The following is a 14,686-nucleotide window of genomic DNA, read 5'->3' on the forward strand; positions in this document are numbered from 1 at the left end:
TGATCCCGGTCGCTCTGCAAGGGGAGGACCTCTCTCTGTCTATGTAGCTACCTCTAACAATCACGGTTATAATGTGACTCATATGATCTGCGGAGTAACATAATGCTTGGTTCCGTCCAAGTTTCGCTGAGGTAGCCGTTGTTGCCGAAAGTCTGCGCGGTTCCTCCACTCGATCCTTTTCAAACACAGGAGTTGGCAGAATATCCATTTCGTCAGAGATAAATACATCGCCTGAAGCGTATTAGCTCTTAGTATCTACCGTTCCTGTTGCCTGCAGCCCCTTATGGTCCTGATATTTATCAAAGCGGTTAGCGATTTGGGTTATCTCTCCGGAATGCGAACAAAAGAAGTTACAATACTTAGGTATGTCATATAGTCGGCTGGAGAATCCAATTGGACAAGGACCAGAAAACAGCGCATAATTGCAATCACAAAGGGTTGCATGTCACATTGTAACCAAAGCCCAGAAAAGAGGAGGCCTCTAAACTCTGCTTACGGATGTGAAGTGCCACAGGTCTGTTTATCCTACAACCACTTCAGCTCGTCGATCGGTCACAAGTTATATGAGCGAGAAGCGGCGCAGGGGGGACTTCTTGGTGCCATTGGCTTGTTTTTAACCGCGGAGCCTTCCGGTATGCTTTCTCGAGGGGCGGGTTGCCTTGGAAATCCTCCTATGCGTCATAGATTGTCCGTGTCGGAGGCCCCAGAGGTAGCAGGTACTCAGTACCTTGCTTCCTAGCCACCTGACCATTGCCACACTGCCTCCTTGGATACATACAGCCGACTTGTTCTAGGCCCCTCGAAATCCTGACCGGAATGGGAAAAAAGCCGTTTCGGCCTCCCGCAGATGAACATGACGTATTAGGAGAGATACAAACATGAAGAGCATGGATTAAGTAAAACTGCGAGAGACAATTGCTTCCATATTTTCCTAGCAACTTTCCGTCAAGAAAGCAGTTTAGGTCCATGGTCGTACATCAAGGTAGAAGGCCATGGATGATGTCTTGATATTAGGAATTAGTCAAATCTCGGGGCCAAATTATGCCTCTAGCAACCACTTATGATAGAAGGCTACTATGAAGGGGTAGTGTTTGTGCAAAAAATCTTTTTATCACTTTTTTAGAAGCGAGCTGTAGCTAGGACTGCTCGATGATATTGGGTAGGCAAGTGGGGGACTAAAAAAGAGACTGCGAAACTGGGCGAGCGTGACCAAAAATTACCAAAACAAACTCCCAACTCGATACTTTTAGAAGCAAACAGCTTTTCACACGGACAAGTTTTGAAATTCGAAAGTTCTATCGGTTTCACCGTCGGGATATTAAAGGAACGAAGCTTTTTGTAGTTCACCTTTGCCATAAACTGTAATTAGTTGCGGTAGCTGTTTGCAGTCCCTTTTGCTTGTTTCCCACTTGGCAGGGTATATCTCCCTTTGGGGGAATATAAGCCGTAGGGTAGAATATAGCGAAGGCCCACAAATCACAAAAGCATGGCTTCATCTTCGGCCACCCTTGGGCCCACAAATGCGCGTGAAATAACAACACTTGCTTCTCGGGGCTGGTGAGCACAAGATCAATGTGACAAGTAGCTCCGCATGTGGGATAGAGATGCAGATTGTGATCCTGTAAAATCCTAAACAAAGCAAGCACACATTCAACATCCTTGCGTAGGTTGATTGGACACGACTGCCTCTTACGCTTATCGAACCCATAAAGTTTTCGGGCTGACACCAGGCGTTAGCGGGGCTCCATCTCCATAAACCCAAATGGTTGCCTTTTTTACAACTTAAGTTGGGCGAACCAGAACGGCAGCCACATATATAAAGAGGAAGTTTCAACAAAGTAAGATGTTCTGAATGATCCAAAATTCCAAACTGGCAGACATTGGCATCGAAACTGTTAGGCCCACCCAACTGCCGCCCTACCTTTTGTACTTGTATAGTTTGATTAGCGTCCCTAGATCTATTATTGCCCCCAATCTTGTCTGAACCTGCAGTTGAAAAAATCCTTTTCGCACAATGTCACAGCAAAGGCACTGGCTGCCAATAGTTTGAGCAAGCAGTGTAATTTAATGGGACAGGCTTCCTTTAATAAGTCGAGGCAGGGCAAACTAGGTTGCCTACACGCCGGGGAGCCAACCAGTCTGGCTAATTGCTGTAACACAGAAATCACCACGCGAACTGTATAGTTTTTACTGGCTGTCGCGAGATCCTTATCCGTTCTAGGTTGCAACCGGCGCGATCTTTGTTGTCTTCCGGCGCCATTGGCTGGGCACAATTTTGCCAAGACGAGCCAAATTTTGTCCATTTCGACGCGAACTTGGGAACACAGAGGTCACAGACCAACGCATTTGCGCCCCACCCTTCACTTTTCTTTGTTTCCACCTCTTCTTTGATTTAACCTCATCACCCAACAGTCTTATCGTCACAATGGACAACCACCGTTCCCACCAGCCCCTTACAGAAGATAATCTTATCAAACTAAAGGAGCAAATCCCATTACTTCCTCGAGAAAGATTGAACAAAGCGAAACGTCGGGTGCATCATCTTATCAGGTGGCTAGAAAATCAATCAAGAAATGTAGGCATTTTGTTTGCCGTACGTGCACAAATCAACAATGACGACTACGGCTGCCGCGACCACCATTACCGAGATCTCGTTTATAAGGGAAATGGCAAACCTGACCTCGATGACCCTAAGTTCTGGGAGGACCAACTTCGTTCTCTCCAGAAATACAAGCCTGTCGTCAGGATAAAAGAAGCTAAGGGACGCGTCCGTGACGCACTGACTGGCATTACAAAATTGGGGGGCGAAGGCTTGCAAGTTTTAGAAAATGAGGAGATTTATCTCGGTGAGGGTCAAGCCCTCCTTTATCGACTCAAAAATGGAGGTTCTACTCCCAACCTCAAAAGCCCATCTTTTTGGGAAGCCAAAGCCAAACATTTAACATGGCTCTGGAGCACTCTTGAGCGGGAAAAGCATCAACCATCAAAACTTCCGTCACCGGAGCCACTTTATCAGCCACCGCCCTCCACTGTTTCCTCAGGGCCGCTTTCTGAGATGTTGTCTTGGCCGGCCCCGGGACCTTCCCTACCCCGGGATCTCCCCAGGAGCCGGCCATGGCGCGAGCCAAGCAGTGAAACCAGCTCCAACTTCTCCAGCGAGACACCTCCGCCCCACCGTGCCCCGTATCACAAATTTGTCTGGAAAAGCAGGACAGACGCTTTCCAGGCGTGGATCGAAACATCCCCAGGTATTGTTACGGCTTTATGCAATATTTCCACTTGACGAAAAAGCTAACAATATGAAATCAGAAAGTGGTATGCCGTCGCCGTCACCGCCGCCGTCGAACCATCTATCGTTCTATGGAGAAGATTTCCCCCTGGGTAGCATGATCATGATCTGGCAAAATCCAGATTTGCAGAAGTTGGTGGACGCTGAAAAGCGCAACCGGGCTAAATGGTCTGTATACCATTTGCTATCAGGCCTGCAGAACCATTGTGGCGAATCAGGTCGCAACGTCGTTGAGGAGGTAGATGACATCTACATCGACGAACGAGGTGCCCACAGACGTGGCAATAGAGTAACACCAGTTCCTACGGACGACATTATGGAAACTATCCATCCTCCTGACGAAATGGGATTTTCGCGTGTCCAATATGACGCAATGACCCCTGAACAGCGGCAGGAAATTTACAGGAAGAAGGCAAAGATGCCCAGAGATCAATGGCTTTTAGCCAGGAAGGAGGCAAGAGAGAAGGAGATCGAAATGTACAAAGAGGATCAAAGAAGGAGAGAGAAGGAGCAAAGGATGATTATTGATGATCTTACGTATTGGGAGGAGAAGGAAGCCTATCTCGCTGAAAAATACGCAAGCTTGATTGGTGCGGAGCGTAAGTATATTTACCTGCTTTTGTCACCAAAATGAATGGAAAAACTTAGCTAATATCACGCTAGGAAAACCCGGAGACGATGAACTGCCGGACGCTACGCCGTCAAGAGTTTCAAATAGGAAACGCCGTCACCCAGATGGTGACGCAGATCAAGTAAATTCGCGTGCTGCTACGCGTCGCAAGTTACAACAGCCAAACTCGACCATCACTCCAGCTTTAACACGACCAACAGCAAGGGCCTCGAAACTACGTGAGAGAAGAACAACCACAATCGCCGCTTCAGTAATGGGCAGTTTCTATGACGAAGGTGTGAGGAGAAGTGCCCGGATTGCGAGGCCGCCAAGGAACCATACTTTGCATGATAGGTCGTCATCCAGTACTAGAGGTACTAGAAAATGATCGATGTTTCTGTCGACGGGTCTGGGTCAGACTGAGCGACGGCTCTGGCCGTGGACTGCTGATGACAGTGGCTCAAGTAGCCCCCATCGCATTTACCATCCACAAATATAGTATTAGAAGATAATAAACAGATCGAAGATCCTAGCAGGGGAGCTTTTCCGATAATTGAAGCAAGCTTGTTGGGCTTGGATGGAAAGCGGAGTTGAGGCACGCAAAAATAGCGTGTTGTTAAGTTTTGCAGAGCATCTATGTTTCAGAAAAGCTTGTTTGGCTGACCTAGGGGTTGAATTTACAGCCGCTGCTGTAGCTCCATTCTGAAAATATGGGGAGTGTTGGTTTATCGTGCTTCTGTCCTAGTATGCATTGATAAGAATACAGCCACAAGTCATGTGATGAAGAACGTGACCTAATTACCGAGCTGAACGCATGTTGCAATCCCAGTGCGATAAACCAACATCGCTAGCAATAACAAAAAGGGGGACGAAAGCTGAAACAGACTTTTCAATTTAAACAGCAGCAGCACATTTCCGTAAATAAGGAATGTCGATGGCGTTTACATCTTAGAACATACCAACAAGCCCACCGGTTAGCCACCGAGACGTATCGTCCAATCACCTCATTTTATAATTATACATCACGTCGTCTTCGGGTCTGAATGGAGCTGATTGCCGTTGACCGCGGCTTCAATCACAATTTACAAGCTGGAGTCTGGTAGCTGTGACGACTCCCAGGGTGTCCAATAGAGATTAGGCAAAGACTGGCGTGCACACCACCCTTGTCTCTCAACACAAAGATAAGAAAAACCATAAGACGCGACTGATCGGCAGATTTGTTTGTTTTTATGTTTTGGGATACACAGAGCAGCAATTTAGCACGCGTTGTGGAGGAAGCGATCTTCAAGTGGATCATCCGGAAAGAAACGAGCTCTGAAGTACTTGAGCAGCGGGACTGGACTGCCTCTGTCGCGGAACAGATTGCCCATATCCTGACCACTCGCTAGTTATTTCTGTCTTGGTTGCATACGATGAGTATGCTCTGGCCATGTGTTCGTGGATGGCTGCTTGCTTATCCAGGGGTTAGTTGGTGAGCAAAAGGGGAAAGGTGGTGTGGTATTATTGGGTTTGCGAGGCCACCTTTGTGCTCGTTGATTGACCGTCCCCGATCTGTGAGGCAAGCCGGGAATTCATTGGCGCTCATAGGCCTCTGAGGGTCAGAAGATAGTGGGAACAATCCAATTATAAACGGGTATGAGTGTAAAGAAGCTGGGCGGTGCATGAAGGTAGCTGGAGAGGTGGCGGGTTCTTGCAAGTTGCTTTGAAAGGTGGCTGGTTGGTGATGCAGTACATTGGAAGTGTGCGAGAGGGTGCCGTGGAGACTGACTGCGGATTTATATCTCCGTGATGTGTTAGGCTGTAATCATCTCTCGGATCATGGCTTTGGCTCGCATCCGGCCGTTATCCTTACAAGGTAGGCACGAGTTCCACAATACCCGCAAGCAAAACGTTCATTCTCGCGCCACTGGGGTGCTGATGCCCCTCGTCAGAGGCGGCATGCAGCCGACCGGCCGATGGTTGTTAACTGTAATTTCTGAGTTACACAGTTTCACTTCTGATGGAGACTGCCTGTTCACCCCTTATTTTCCACAGTAGTTGGGCGCATGTTTTCGTTCACCTGTAGGGTCTGGCGCGTCGTTATGTTCCTGGATGGGCGTACAGCTGCTGATTATGATATCCCTTTTCACGGCTTGCGAGTTGCATAATACTGGTTTTTGCTCAAGTCATGCCCACCATGAAGTCTCATTTCAACCCGCTGTCGATCATACCTGACACAGGTCATCATCGGCTCCCAATGCCACTAATGAGCTCCTCAACCTACACGGACGAGTTTCGGTCCCCAGCTGACGCCGTGAAGGCGGAGTTTCTAGATGGACGGTTGCTACAAGGCCAGCAACAGGGTCTACACTCCTTGATCGCCGGCAGCGAACGTGGAACAGTGCGGTTTCCACCAAATGATTAGACCAGAAATATTCCCAAATGTAAGTACTTGTAGAGCGTCAGACAGAAGACCAGCAATGCAATGGCCTCTGCGATGGAACCGGCGCTATTTTTTTCCTTTGCAAAGATTGTAACAAGTGAAGGGAGAGCAACCCCCGACATGCACTCAATTATACTTGTCCAGCCCCGTGTTCCGGGCTCTTTTCGTTGCAATTGCCGAAGTCCGTTAAGCCCTAATACTAGGGTGTTAGGCTTTCTACCTTCTATAATACCGGTTTCGTCTATATTCGACCTATTTTCCGGTTGAATAGCGTTAATAATTGGATTTTGGATATAGGGCCACCAAAATTTAATTATTTCCATAGTAGCGCCATTGATTCGGGCGTTTTCTATTAGACGGGCCTTTGGGTTCCAAGGATAGAATCTCTAGCCAAACAACGGGTAACCCAGTCTTTTCCAAAACCTTTTGTTTCTCCGCCGGCCTGGAGAATTTGCTCTGCAAAATAACGCAATTCTTGGTGCGTTGGTGGAAGGCCCAAAACGGCTTGGGCAAGTACCCAATCCACTAAATGACGTTCCTGCTCCGTTGAATAGTAGCCCAAAAACCATCGCAATCCTGGCACTGTGGGAATTGGAAGAGGCAGGAGCCGGTGGTACCCAAGATTATAGCCATCAGACTCTGTTTAGTATCACTTATTAAGCACTTTATCGCGCCCAGATTATCAAGTAACAACTGGTTATACATCAGGTCCGCAAAGGCCGCTGCCGCGGCATACATAGACCTGTCGGGAGTAACTTCTCGGCCTTTGAGATGGGCCGAGCTACAACCGCTCTCGCCGTTTCTTGAGCTTCTGTCATTATTGGGTTCAATATTGAAAAAAAGCCAGACCCGAAACGAAAAGAATTCCACAGGATTATTCATAACTTTTGCAGCTCCATAGCCCCAAACAAACAACGATAAGAGAAAAGGTAGAGTCCGGTCCATGATACAACACAATCTTCTGAATGCAGTTATTTGATTTGCAGTGCCATCAACATGGGACGTCAGGTCACCAATAGGTACTCCTGGCCCACTCTTCTGTTATAGTATTCAGTTAACCCGTGTGAGTACTTCCAAAACTACTGTGCGTGTGAATGATGGTCAATATCACACCCCTGGCCCAATTGCTGAAGCGACTGTGGCTATGGGGGGTCTCAGTATCCAGCCGACATAGTTTACCCAGCCAAAGACACCACCTCAAGATGTACCAGCCCTGTTACTACAGGAAAGCCTTACCGGCCGCCCCCAGGTTCGGACCTTCAACCCAAACGGCCATAACGAAGTTGTTTCTCGGACCATTATCGCAGCTCGAGGCCGACGGCCGAAGAAGTTGTACGAAAGTAGCGTAGAAATGCGGGCAAATACTTCCCAGTGCTTTTTCAACAGCATTTCCGGCTATGTTCCACGATGGAGAGTCAAGTGCTTTGTGGCCCCAAGGGAACCGTTTGCAGGTTTTTCAAATTTCGGAGCCTGTTCCTCAACTAGCTATGGAGATGTAGGAATAAAGGAATGTGAATCAAGGTGAAAGTGGAACAGATCCGTGACAAGCTAGTGGCAGGATTTATCAATGATGTTGGAAAGCCACGCTTGGCTATTCTTTAACCCCTCAATGTCGCCTTCCAACTTTCCACAATTCTGGCGGCTGACCCAAGTGGGAGTATAGCCACCGCCAAAATCAATCAACCACAAGTCATCATTCTCGTCAACCAAAACATTATCCGGTTTCGCATCTCCCCATTGTATTCCAGCATTGTGAAGAGTGTGAACAAGTTTTGCCAGCTCTTTGGACCAACGTTGACATGTTTCTTGTTTGGTTAAAAAGGCGATGTCCGCCAAAGTGCTGGGCGCATCGCTGATCTTGGTTTTAATGTGCAGCAGGAGCAGTCCAACAATGCGTTCATTATTGTCGGATTTATCGTACACCACGCCGTGGAGGCGACAAACTCGAAAGTCCACTGGGATTCGGCCTTTTGCCAAAGCGTCTAGAATTTGACGGTGTGTTTTCAGTTCTCGAATTGCTGTTGGAGAATTGCATTTGATGCCTTTGAAGTGGCATATGATATTGCCTCGAACTTGAACTTTGGTCGGGGTAAAGAGGAGCGGGTTTTTGCCTTTTGTCGACGGCATGATTTGAACTTCGTGTGAGGAGTACCAATTTGGTACCCACTTCTCCAGATCCAACCCTTTCAACGATATTGACTGCCGAGGTTCTCCAGTAGGCATGTACGGATTTTCGTACTCTCTTCTTGGTCGGATTTTGTCACTTTCATCGGCAGTGGCAACCAGGACGAACCATTGAGGATTGATCCAATGATCCAACGTAAATGGGGGCATCGGTGGATTTGGAGCGAGAGATAAAAGGATTTCGTTAAATGGGCGTTGGAGCTTTTTTACTTCTGCTTGTATCATGTCTTCATCAACGTCATCGGTGTTTTGGCCGTAATCCAACTTTAAGATGTCAAGCGACTTCAGAAAGTCCGCGAGAAGAAGTGGTGCTCTTTCTAATTCCGATGGTATCCATTGAAGATAGAACACGGCTCCCGGAGAGCGTACGATTAAGTCGCATTCGTTATCGATGCTGCTGGTGATCCAGCTGGCAAGAACAAACTCTGTCTCCATTGATGCAATTCGGACTGTTGATTTGAAAACAGCAAAAAGCTGTGCGCAGCGGATAAGAGGCTGCAGACATAATATGAACCACTTTTGCTTAGGCGGTGAAACCTTGGTATGCTTTTTACCTGCGGGTCTGAGAACCCATCAGCCAGCCAATTTTGCCTACTGGCTTAGCCCTGCGCTCGGGTGGCAATTGATCATTTACCAATCGGACACCCCACCCTAACTGTTATTACAAGCGGATGCTGCCCTAGGTTCCGTTAAATTTGGGTGTGTTCTGAAAAGACGCTAAGGGTTCGTTTAGAAACTCAAACTCTAGATGTCGGGACAGACGCGATATTTGTTGTTAATATAAAAGACAATTGAGCGAACAAGACTGTCTTTTCAGATTTCTGTTCTGCCATTCGTCTCCTCGTTAAAAGCTGTTCCAAACCAGGAACCCCTAATCTCACTTGCAGTGCCCTAGCGAAAACCTTGTCTTATTTCTCGGAATGGTGGCGTACAAAGACCCAAAGCTCAAAAGGCTAGTCGACTCCAAAATGACTACCTAAATGGACAGCATCAAAAGTTTTGCGGTCGAGAATGGAGCCGACGACGAGTTTCTCTTTCTCAACTACGCCGACCTTAGCCAGAACCCTCTGGGAAGCTATGGCGACAAAGACATTGCGTTCATGGAGAAGGTTGCGAGCAAATACGACCCGAACGGAGTGTTTCAACGAAATGTGCCTGGAGGATTCAGGTTGTCAATTGCTCGAACAACTGCGTGTTTGAGGTGAAAAAGCAATAAGGCGGCCGAAACAGAAAATCATTCGGCTGAAAATTATAACGCCTTGATAAGCAGCAACGATGATTCCGCAGAAGAGACCTCCAGTCCAAAGAGCACCGGGCGCTCTTGAACATCATTAACAAACTCCGCTCCCACGGCATTGGATAGGTCGTCGACCTTCCCGAAATAATCGTTTGCGGAAATCAATCGGCCGGCAAAAGCTGGGTGCTTAAGGCTATTTCAGGTTACCCATTTCCTACCAACAATGGTCTTTGCACCCGATTCGTAACAGAGCTGGTCCTCCGATGGATCATATTAACAAGTTTAACAATATTCGATATTTCACGACCCGCTGCCCTGGCCACGTGAGGGGGGTTGCAGGCGCGATATTGTGTACTACGCATGCGGCGTAAAAAGAGTGCTAAGGATCTTGCAGGGCAAGAATTTACAAGATCTTATGGATTAAGCTGTTCTGACTGTTGTTAAAACTCTCTTTAACCAAAAAGTCCAGCAAAATAAAAATACAAAATTTACAAAAAGGAAGGATGGCGACATTCATAACTATAGGCCCTCTTGGCCTGCTAGTGATTTTTAATGCCCCATCCTCAGGGGTAGTTGGTTGTTAGGAACTTCACTGAGCTAAAGTCATTGATCAATTATTTGCGCGGGGATAAGCTTGTGCCTGTTCAAACTGTTAGCTTCATTTTTGTAAGCCATGTTCCGGCCATTCCCTACCAGGCTTTTTGGACATGTTGGCCACAATTAGGTTTTCTCCGATGTATGTTTTGCAAAGCTGATGCTGACACCGGCATGGATTTGTATTTCGAGACGAGATTCTACAAGGAAGTGATCAAGCTTCCAATGGTATGGAAGAAAGCAGACTCGCGGTCGTACCTTAACTCTGAACTTAATCACGGTATTAAAAGAGTGTCTGACCTCCTATGCCCAACCATTTTTCAACCTTTTCAGCGTATCGACTGAGATTAACATATCACTGGATCCGTAAAGGTCCGCGTCTGAAACCAACCCATAACTGGATGAAAATTCAATTAAGGAAAACAGCGAGAAGTGGTTCCTCGTAACCTTGGAAAAGAATACCCGTCAGCGTCGCTGGAGGTTTTCAAGGCTGCTCCTCAATTTATTTGCCCTGCTCCTAAGCTCTTCCCGCTTGCGGTTTTGTTTTTCTGACTCGGCTCCGATTTGAAGAAGCTCGTCGTCCGTGAATCGGGAAACAGTCACTGGACTGAAGATCTTGGGAAGGGGCGCAATAATGTGACGTTCGACAACCTGCCGACAGACATTATCCACGAAAGTCTTCATGGCGACCTGTTTTCGAAAGAACTTAGTATTTGCACGTTGCAATGGTGTCGTGTAAAGCACACCTTGTAATAAGCTTCCAACCCCGCCAGGGCCTCAGCACATGCCTGGTCGTCCATGTCGACGTTGACTTTGCGCTTCATTGCCTCAAGGAACTTTTCAATATCCATGGGGATGTTGCTAACGTGGAGTTTGCCATGGTAATCCGAGCTTGCTGTCTCTTTGATAGCACCTTCCACGGCCTCACGCAAAAAACCATGACGGGACTTTTGAATGTTATCAGTGTAATAATGGTTGTACGTAATCGGCTGGCGCTGCTCGTCTTTTCTAAGTTTGTCAAGCTCCATCAAAGCGTCATTGCCGGCGTCCTCAATCCACTGAGAGCAAATGGAAAGCACATCACCACGAAGTTTATCCTCGGGCAGAACCACTCGAGTGGCGTGCTGCAGCCACCCTGTAACGATCGCGATAATGCTTTCCACGTGGGCTGTGGCAATAGGGAGCCAACGAGAGGATTGTTCCAGGAACAACTCGGCCAGCAGGACATGATTGTAGTTTCCTGGAAGCTCACGACCCCGTGTGCGCAAATACACCTGTACAATGTCAGTCGTACCCGATTAAATAACCACATATGGACATACCTTTTTGACCCAGTTTTTCATTTCCTTTTGGGTCACGAAAAGCTCCTTCTCGTCGTTTTCCTTAATTGAATTTTCATCCAGAGTCCAGTTGATCTCTGAATCTGCCGGCCTCAAAACCCTTTTTTTGCCATGGGTACGGATGTCGGTAGCGAATTGGCCATTGATCTTGTGGACCACGGCGCGCAACCGCGAATCTTCAACCTGATCGAAAAAATCGTAGTACGGCCCATGATAGTTGCCATCCAAGGCAGCTTGGACCAGCTGGGCAAAGCTGGTGCTAACTTGCGTCAGAAAAATGCGGATGTGCCCGACAGTGGGACGGGCTTGGCCAAGTCGCGTCAAGCTCTCCTCTGTGGTGCGCAGGACCTTCCGAATATCTTCAACCACCTGGGGCATTTCCTTCTCGATGTGGGCGTCCAGGAGGTCCTGCAGAAACAGCTTCAGATTCTCGGCCCCTACACGACTCATATCGAGATGCTGCTTCCAAACGGGCTCCGAGAAAAATCTCAGCTCCCTCTGCGACCGCTGCTCAGGTTTGATACCCTCTTCAATCTCGGATGGCTTCGGGTTTTTCAAAAGAAAAAAGCCAAGGTTCAGCTTAATGTTGGCCTGGTTGTTCGCAAGCTGTGCCAAGCTAGCCTCGCTTCCCTCGTTAATCAAGTCCGCCTTGGTGATAATCCCCACCGTCCTCTGACCTTCCGGGTCGTACTGTCGCGCAAGCTGGATGATGACTTGGTTGGCGATGTCGTTGGTGGCCTGCACCACTGCTAGCACAATCGTGCGAGAACTTTGAACATAGCCTTTAACCATGTCTTTGACGAGCTGGATGTCTTCTTCTGTTTGCTCTTCGTTGGCCACAGAGATGAGTCCAGGCAGATCAACGATAGTCAGATTGAGATTTGTCTGGCCCGTGAATTCAATCCGCAAGATATCAGACGCAAACGCGTTCCCGAGACTATGGTCCGCATACCCACGGATCTCCATCAATGCGGACACCTGCTCAATAACATCAGGGAGTTCCGACATGTCTGCTAGCACGCGGCGGTATTGTAGAAGGGCATCTCTCTTTTCCTTCAGTCTGGAGTCGTGAGGGTGAATAGTGGCCATAATACGCGTAGCCGTGGAGTTGTGCCGAAGGATGATTTCAGTGGGGAACCTTGTACAAAGTCCATTCTTTCTGGGGAACGGGATGCCAGTGACGCTCTCTAAGACCGAGCTCTTGCCGGCCGACTGGTCGCCGCAGACCACCAGCTGGGGTAGAGAGACAACATCTCCAATCCCATAGGCTCTTACTTGATCGATCTGGTTGATGCGCTCCGTCGACCTGGACGAGTTCAGGCCACGCACAACGGAGGACGGTGCGCTAGGCTCTTCACTACGCATAGTTGGTTGATTGAGTTGTACACCACTGTGATATTCTTTCTAGAGCCGGATGTCACTTCGAATCTAAGAGTGATGAAGGAGCTGAGGGAAAGGGTGACTTTTATAGAAGATTTTAGTGCATAAGCATCACATGGAACGAATATGAAAAAGAGTAAAAGAATGAAAGTAGTTGTAGACTGTACTTTCAGGCAAGAGGGAAGGTAGCAAGAGAGCTGCTCACTTTGTGAAAAAAGCCGATTCAAGTCATCTGGTACGCCAGCCTCGGCTGCACCCGCCGTAGCCCTCGGCTTCAGGAAGCCGTGAGAATAATGCAACCTGCTAACATCTCAAGATCACATGCTGAATATGTCTTTGGAGTAAGCAGATATATTTTTGGGACAGAATGTATGCAGCCACCAGTTCGTCACATTAACAGCAAACAAGAAAAAAAGGAAGCCAATACTGGATAAACCATATTTTGTTGGGTCAAGGACATCATGTTCGTGCCGTGCCTTTACGTGCTTGTGCAAATATATCGACTGCATTCAAAGTTCAACAATGATCTTCGGCACATGTGAGACCGGCAGTATTTGTGCCTCACGTAAACAACGAAAATGAAATTGAAGTCTAGGTTTTGCCGGTCGGACTGCCAAACTATATTTAGTAGGTGGAATCGCGGACCCATCCTATGGATGGCCAACTGCCAAAGCGCCAAAACAAAATTTTGCAACCGTATTAACTAAAACGCAGTGCACTGTTCAGGTGGCAGACATTATTGGTACAAACGACGGCCAACAGTTGGGAACCTCTTCTTTGGTTTGCAGAGTTCCCCCACGAAATTTAAATTGGATTTTGTCCAACCAAATCGTAACATAGCTTATTGTCAGAAACCCAGCACTCAAGCTTGTTCCTAGGGGTAACGGTACAATATGTTGAAATAACTGAGCGTCGTGTTAGGAACGATAAAGCAACCGATGCACGACGAAGCGACACCTGGCATGCCACCACAAATACTGCTTCAATCTACTGCGACGCAGAAGTCCAAGGTCGAACCGTGGCTCACAGAATCATTGAGCGCATCGAAACCCACGAATCGCTAGATAGCGTTTCTGAGTATCAAATATGTTTTGGTAAAGCTTTGTCATCGCCAAATGCGATCTGGACCCTGGCAACCCTGATGCGCATAACCCCGTAATCTGAATCTGATCCCGAGTTTCACTACCAGCTTGTCGATATCCCATGCAATGAGGTTGATCAAGTACTATCAGGACGTCTGTTACGCTGATGCCGAAGAGAAAGAACAGCACAAGAGGCTACACGAGGATTTTATTCAAGCTATTAACCGCTACGTGCCTGCTTCTGTGCTGAAGATCTGGAAGAGGATGGTGCCGGCGAGCCGAAGATACATATCACCGTACAGTATAGTGCGTACTTATGAAGCAATATCTCGTTGATTCAAACAAAATCCCCCTTTTTCCAAATTCTGATGGTATCGCGATTACCGGAGTTAAAGAAGGCAGTTTTAATCCAGAAAGATATTCCCTTCTTCGAGACGATCAATTACAGTGTTTAACATGGATTACGGAACCTTTTCAGGCGAACGCCAAATCACATTCAGGACCACCGTACCCTGTGCGAGACTCTTGATAACCTTGGGATTAAAGTT

The 14,686-nt window shown here is 47.6% G+C and overlaps 4 protein-coding genes across 4 annotated transcripts; 2 read left to right on the forward strand and 2 right to left on the reverse strand.

Moving 5' to 3' along the window:
- Nucleotides 1-2,051: 2,051 nt before the first annotated feature.
- Nucleotides 2,052-4,612, forward strand: MGG_02047 (uncharacterized protein). Its single transcript, XM_003708753.1, has 3 exons — nucleotides 2,052-3,248; nucleotides 3,310-3,888; nucleotides 3,953-4,612. Exons 1-3 carry the CDS (start codon nucleotides 2,426-2,428, stop codon nucleotides 4,285-4,287), a joined length of 1,737 nt encoding a protein of 578 aa, XP_003708801.1. The 5' UTR covers nucleotides 2,052-2,425; the 3' UTR covers nucleotides 4,288-4,612.
- Nucleotides 4,613-7,722: 3,110 nt separating this feature from the next.
- Nucleotides 7,723-9,069, reverse strand: MGG_14609 (uncharacterized protein). The gene has a single exon (XM_003708754.1). It carries the CDS (start codon nucleotides 8,938-8,940, stop codon nucleotides 7,870-7,872), a length of 1,071 nt encoding a protein of 356 aa, XP_003708802.1. The 5' UTR covers nucleotides 8,941-9,069; the 3' UTR covers nucleotides 7,723-7,869.
- Nucleotides 9,070-9,239: 170 nt separating this feature from the next.
- Nucleotides 9,240-10,241, forward strand: MGG_16015 (uncharacterized protein). Its single transcript, XM_003708755.1, has one exon. The coding sequence runs from the start codon at nucleotides 9,486-9,488 to the stop codon at nucleotides 9,708-9,710; it is 225 nt and encodes a 74-aa protein (XP_003708803.1). The 5' UTR covers nucleotides 9,240-9,485; the 3' UTR covers nucleotides 9,711-10,241.
- A 557-nt stretch (nucleotides 10,242-10,798) lies between these two features.
- On the reverse strand, nucleotides 10,799-13,041 carry MGG_02049 (interferon-induced GTP-binding protein Mx2; the record flags this gene model as incomplete). Its single annotated transcript, XM_003708756.1, has 3 exons — nucleotides 10,799-11,026; nucleotides 11,083-11,610; nucleotides 11,659-13,041. 3 exons carry the CDS (start codon nucleotides 13,039-13,041, stop codon nucleotides 10,802-10,804), a joined length of 2,136 nt encoding a protein of 711 aa, XP_003708804.1. The 3' UTR covers nucleotides 10,799-10,801.
- Nucleotides 13,042-14,686: the final 1,645 nt, after the last annotated feature.

The sequence above is a fragment of the Pyricularia oryzae genome, chromosome 1, assembly GCF_000002495.2.
Source record: "Pyricularia oryzae 70-15 chromosome 1, whole genome shotgun sequence".
NCBI lineage: Eukaryota > Fungi > Ascomycota > Sordariomycetes > Magnaporthales > Pyriculariaceae > Pyricularia > Pyricularia oryzae.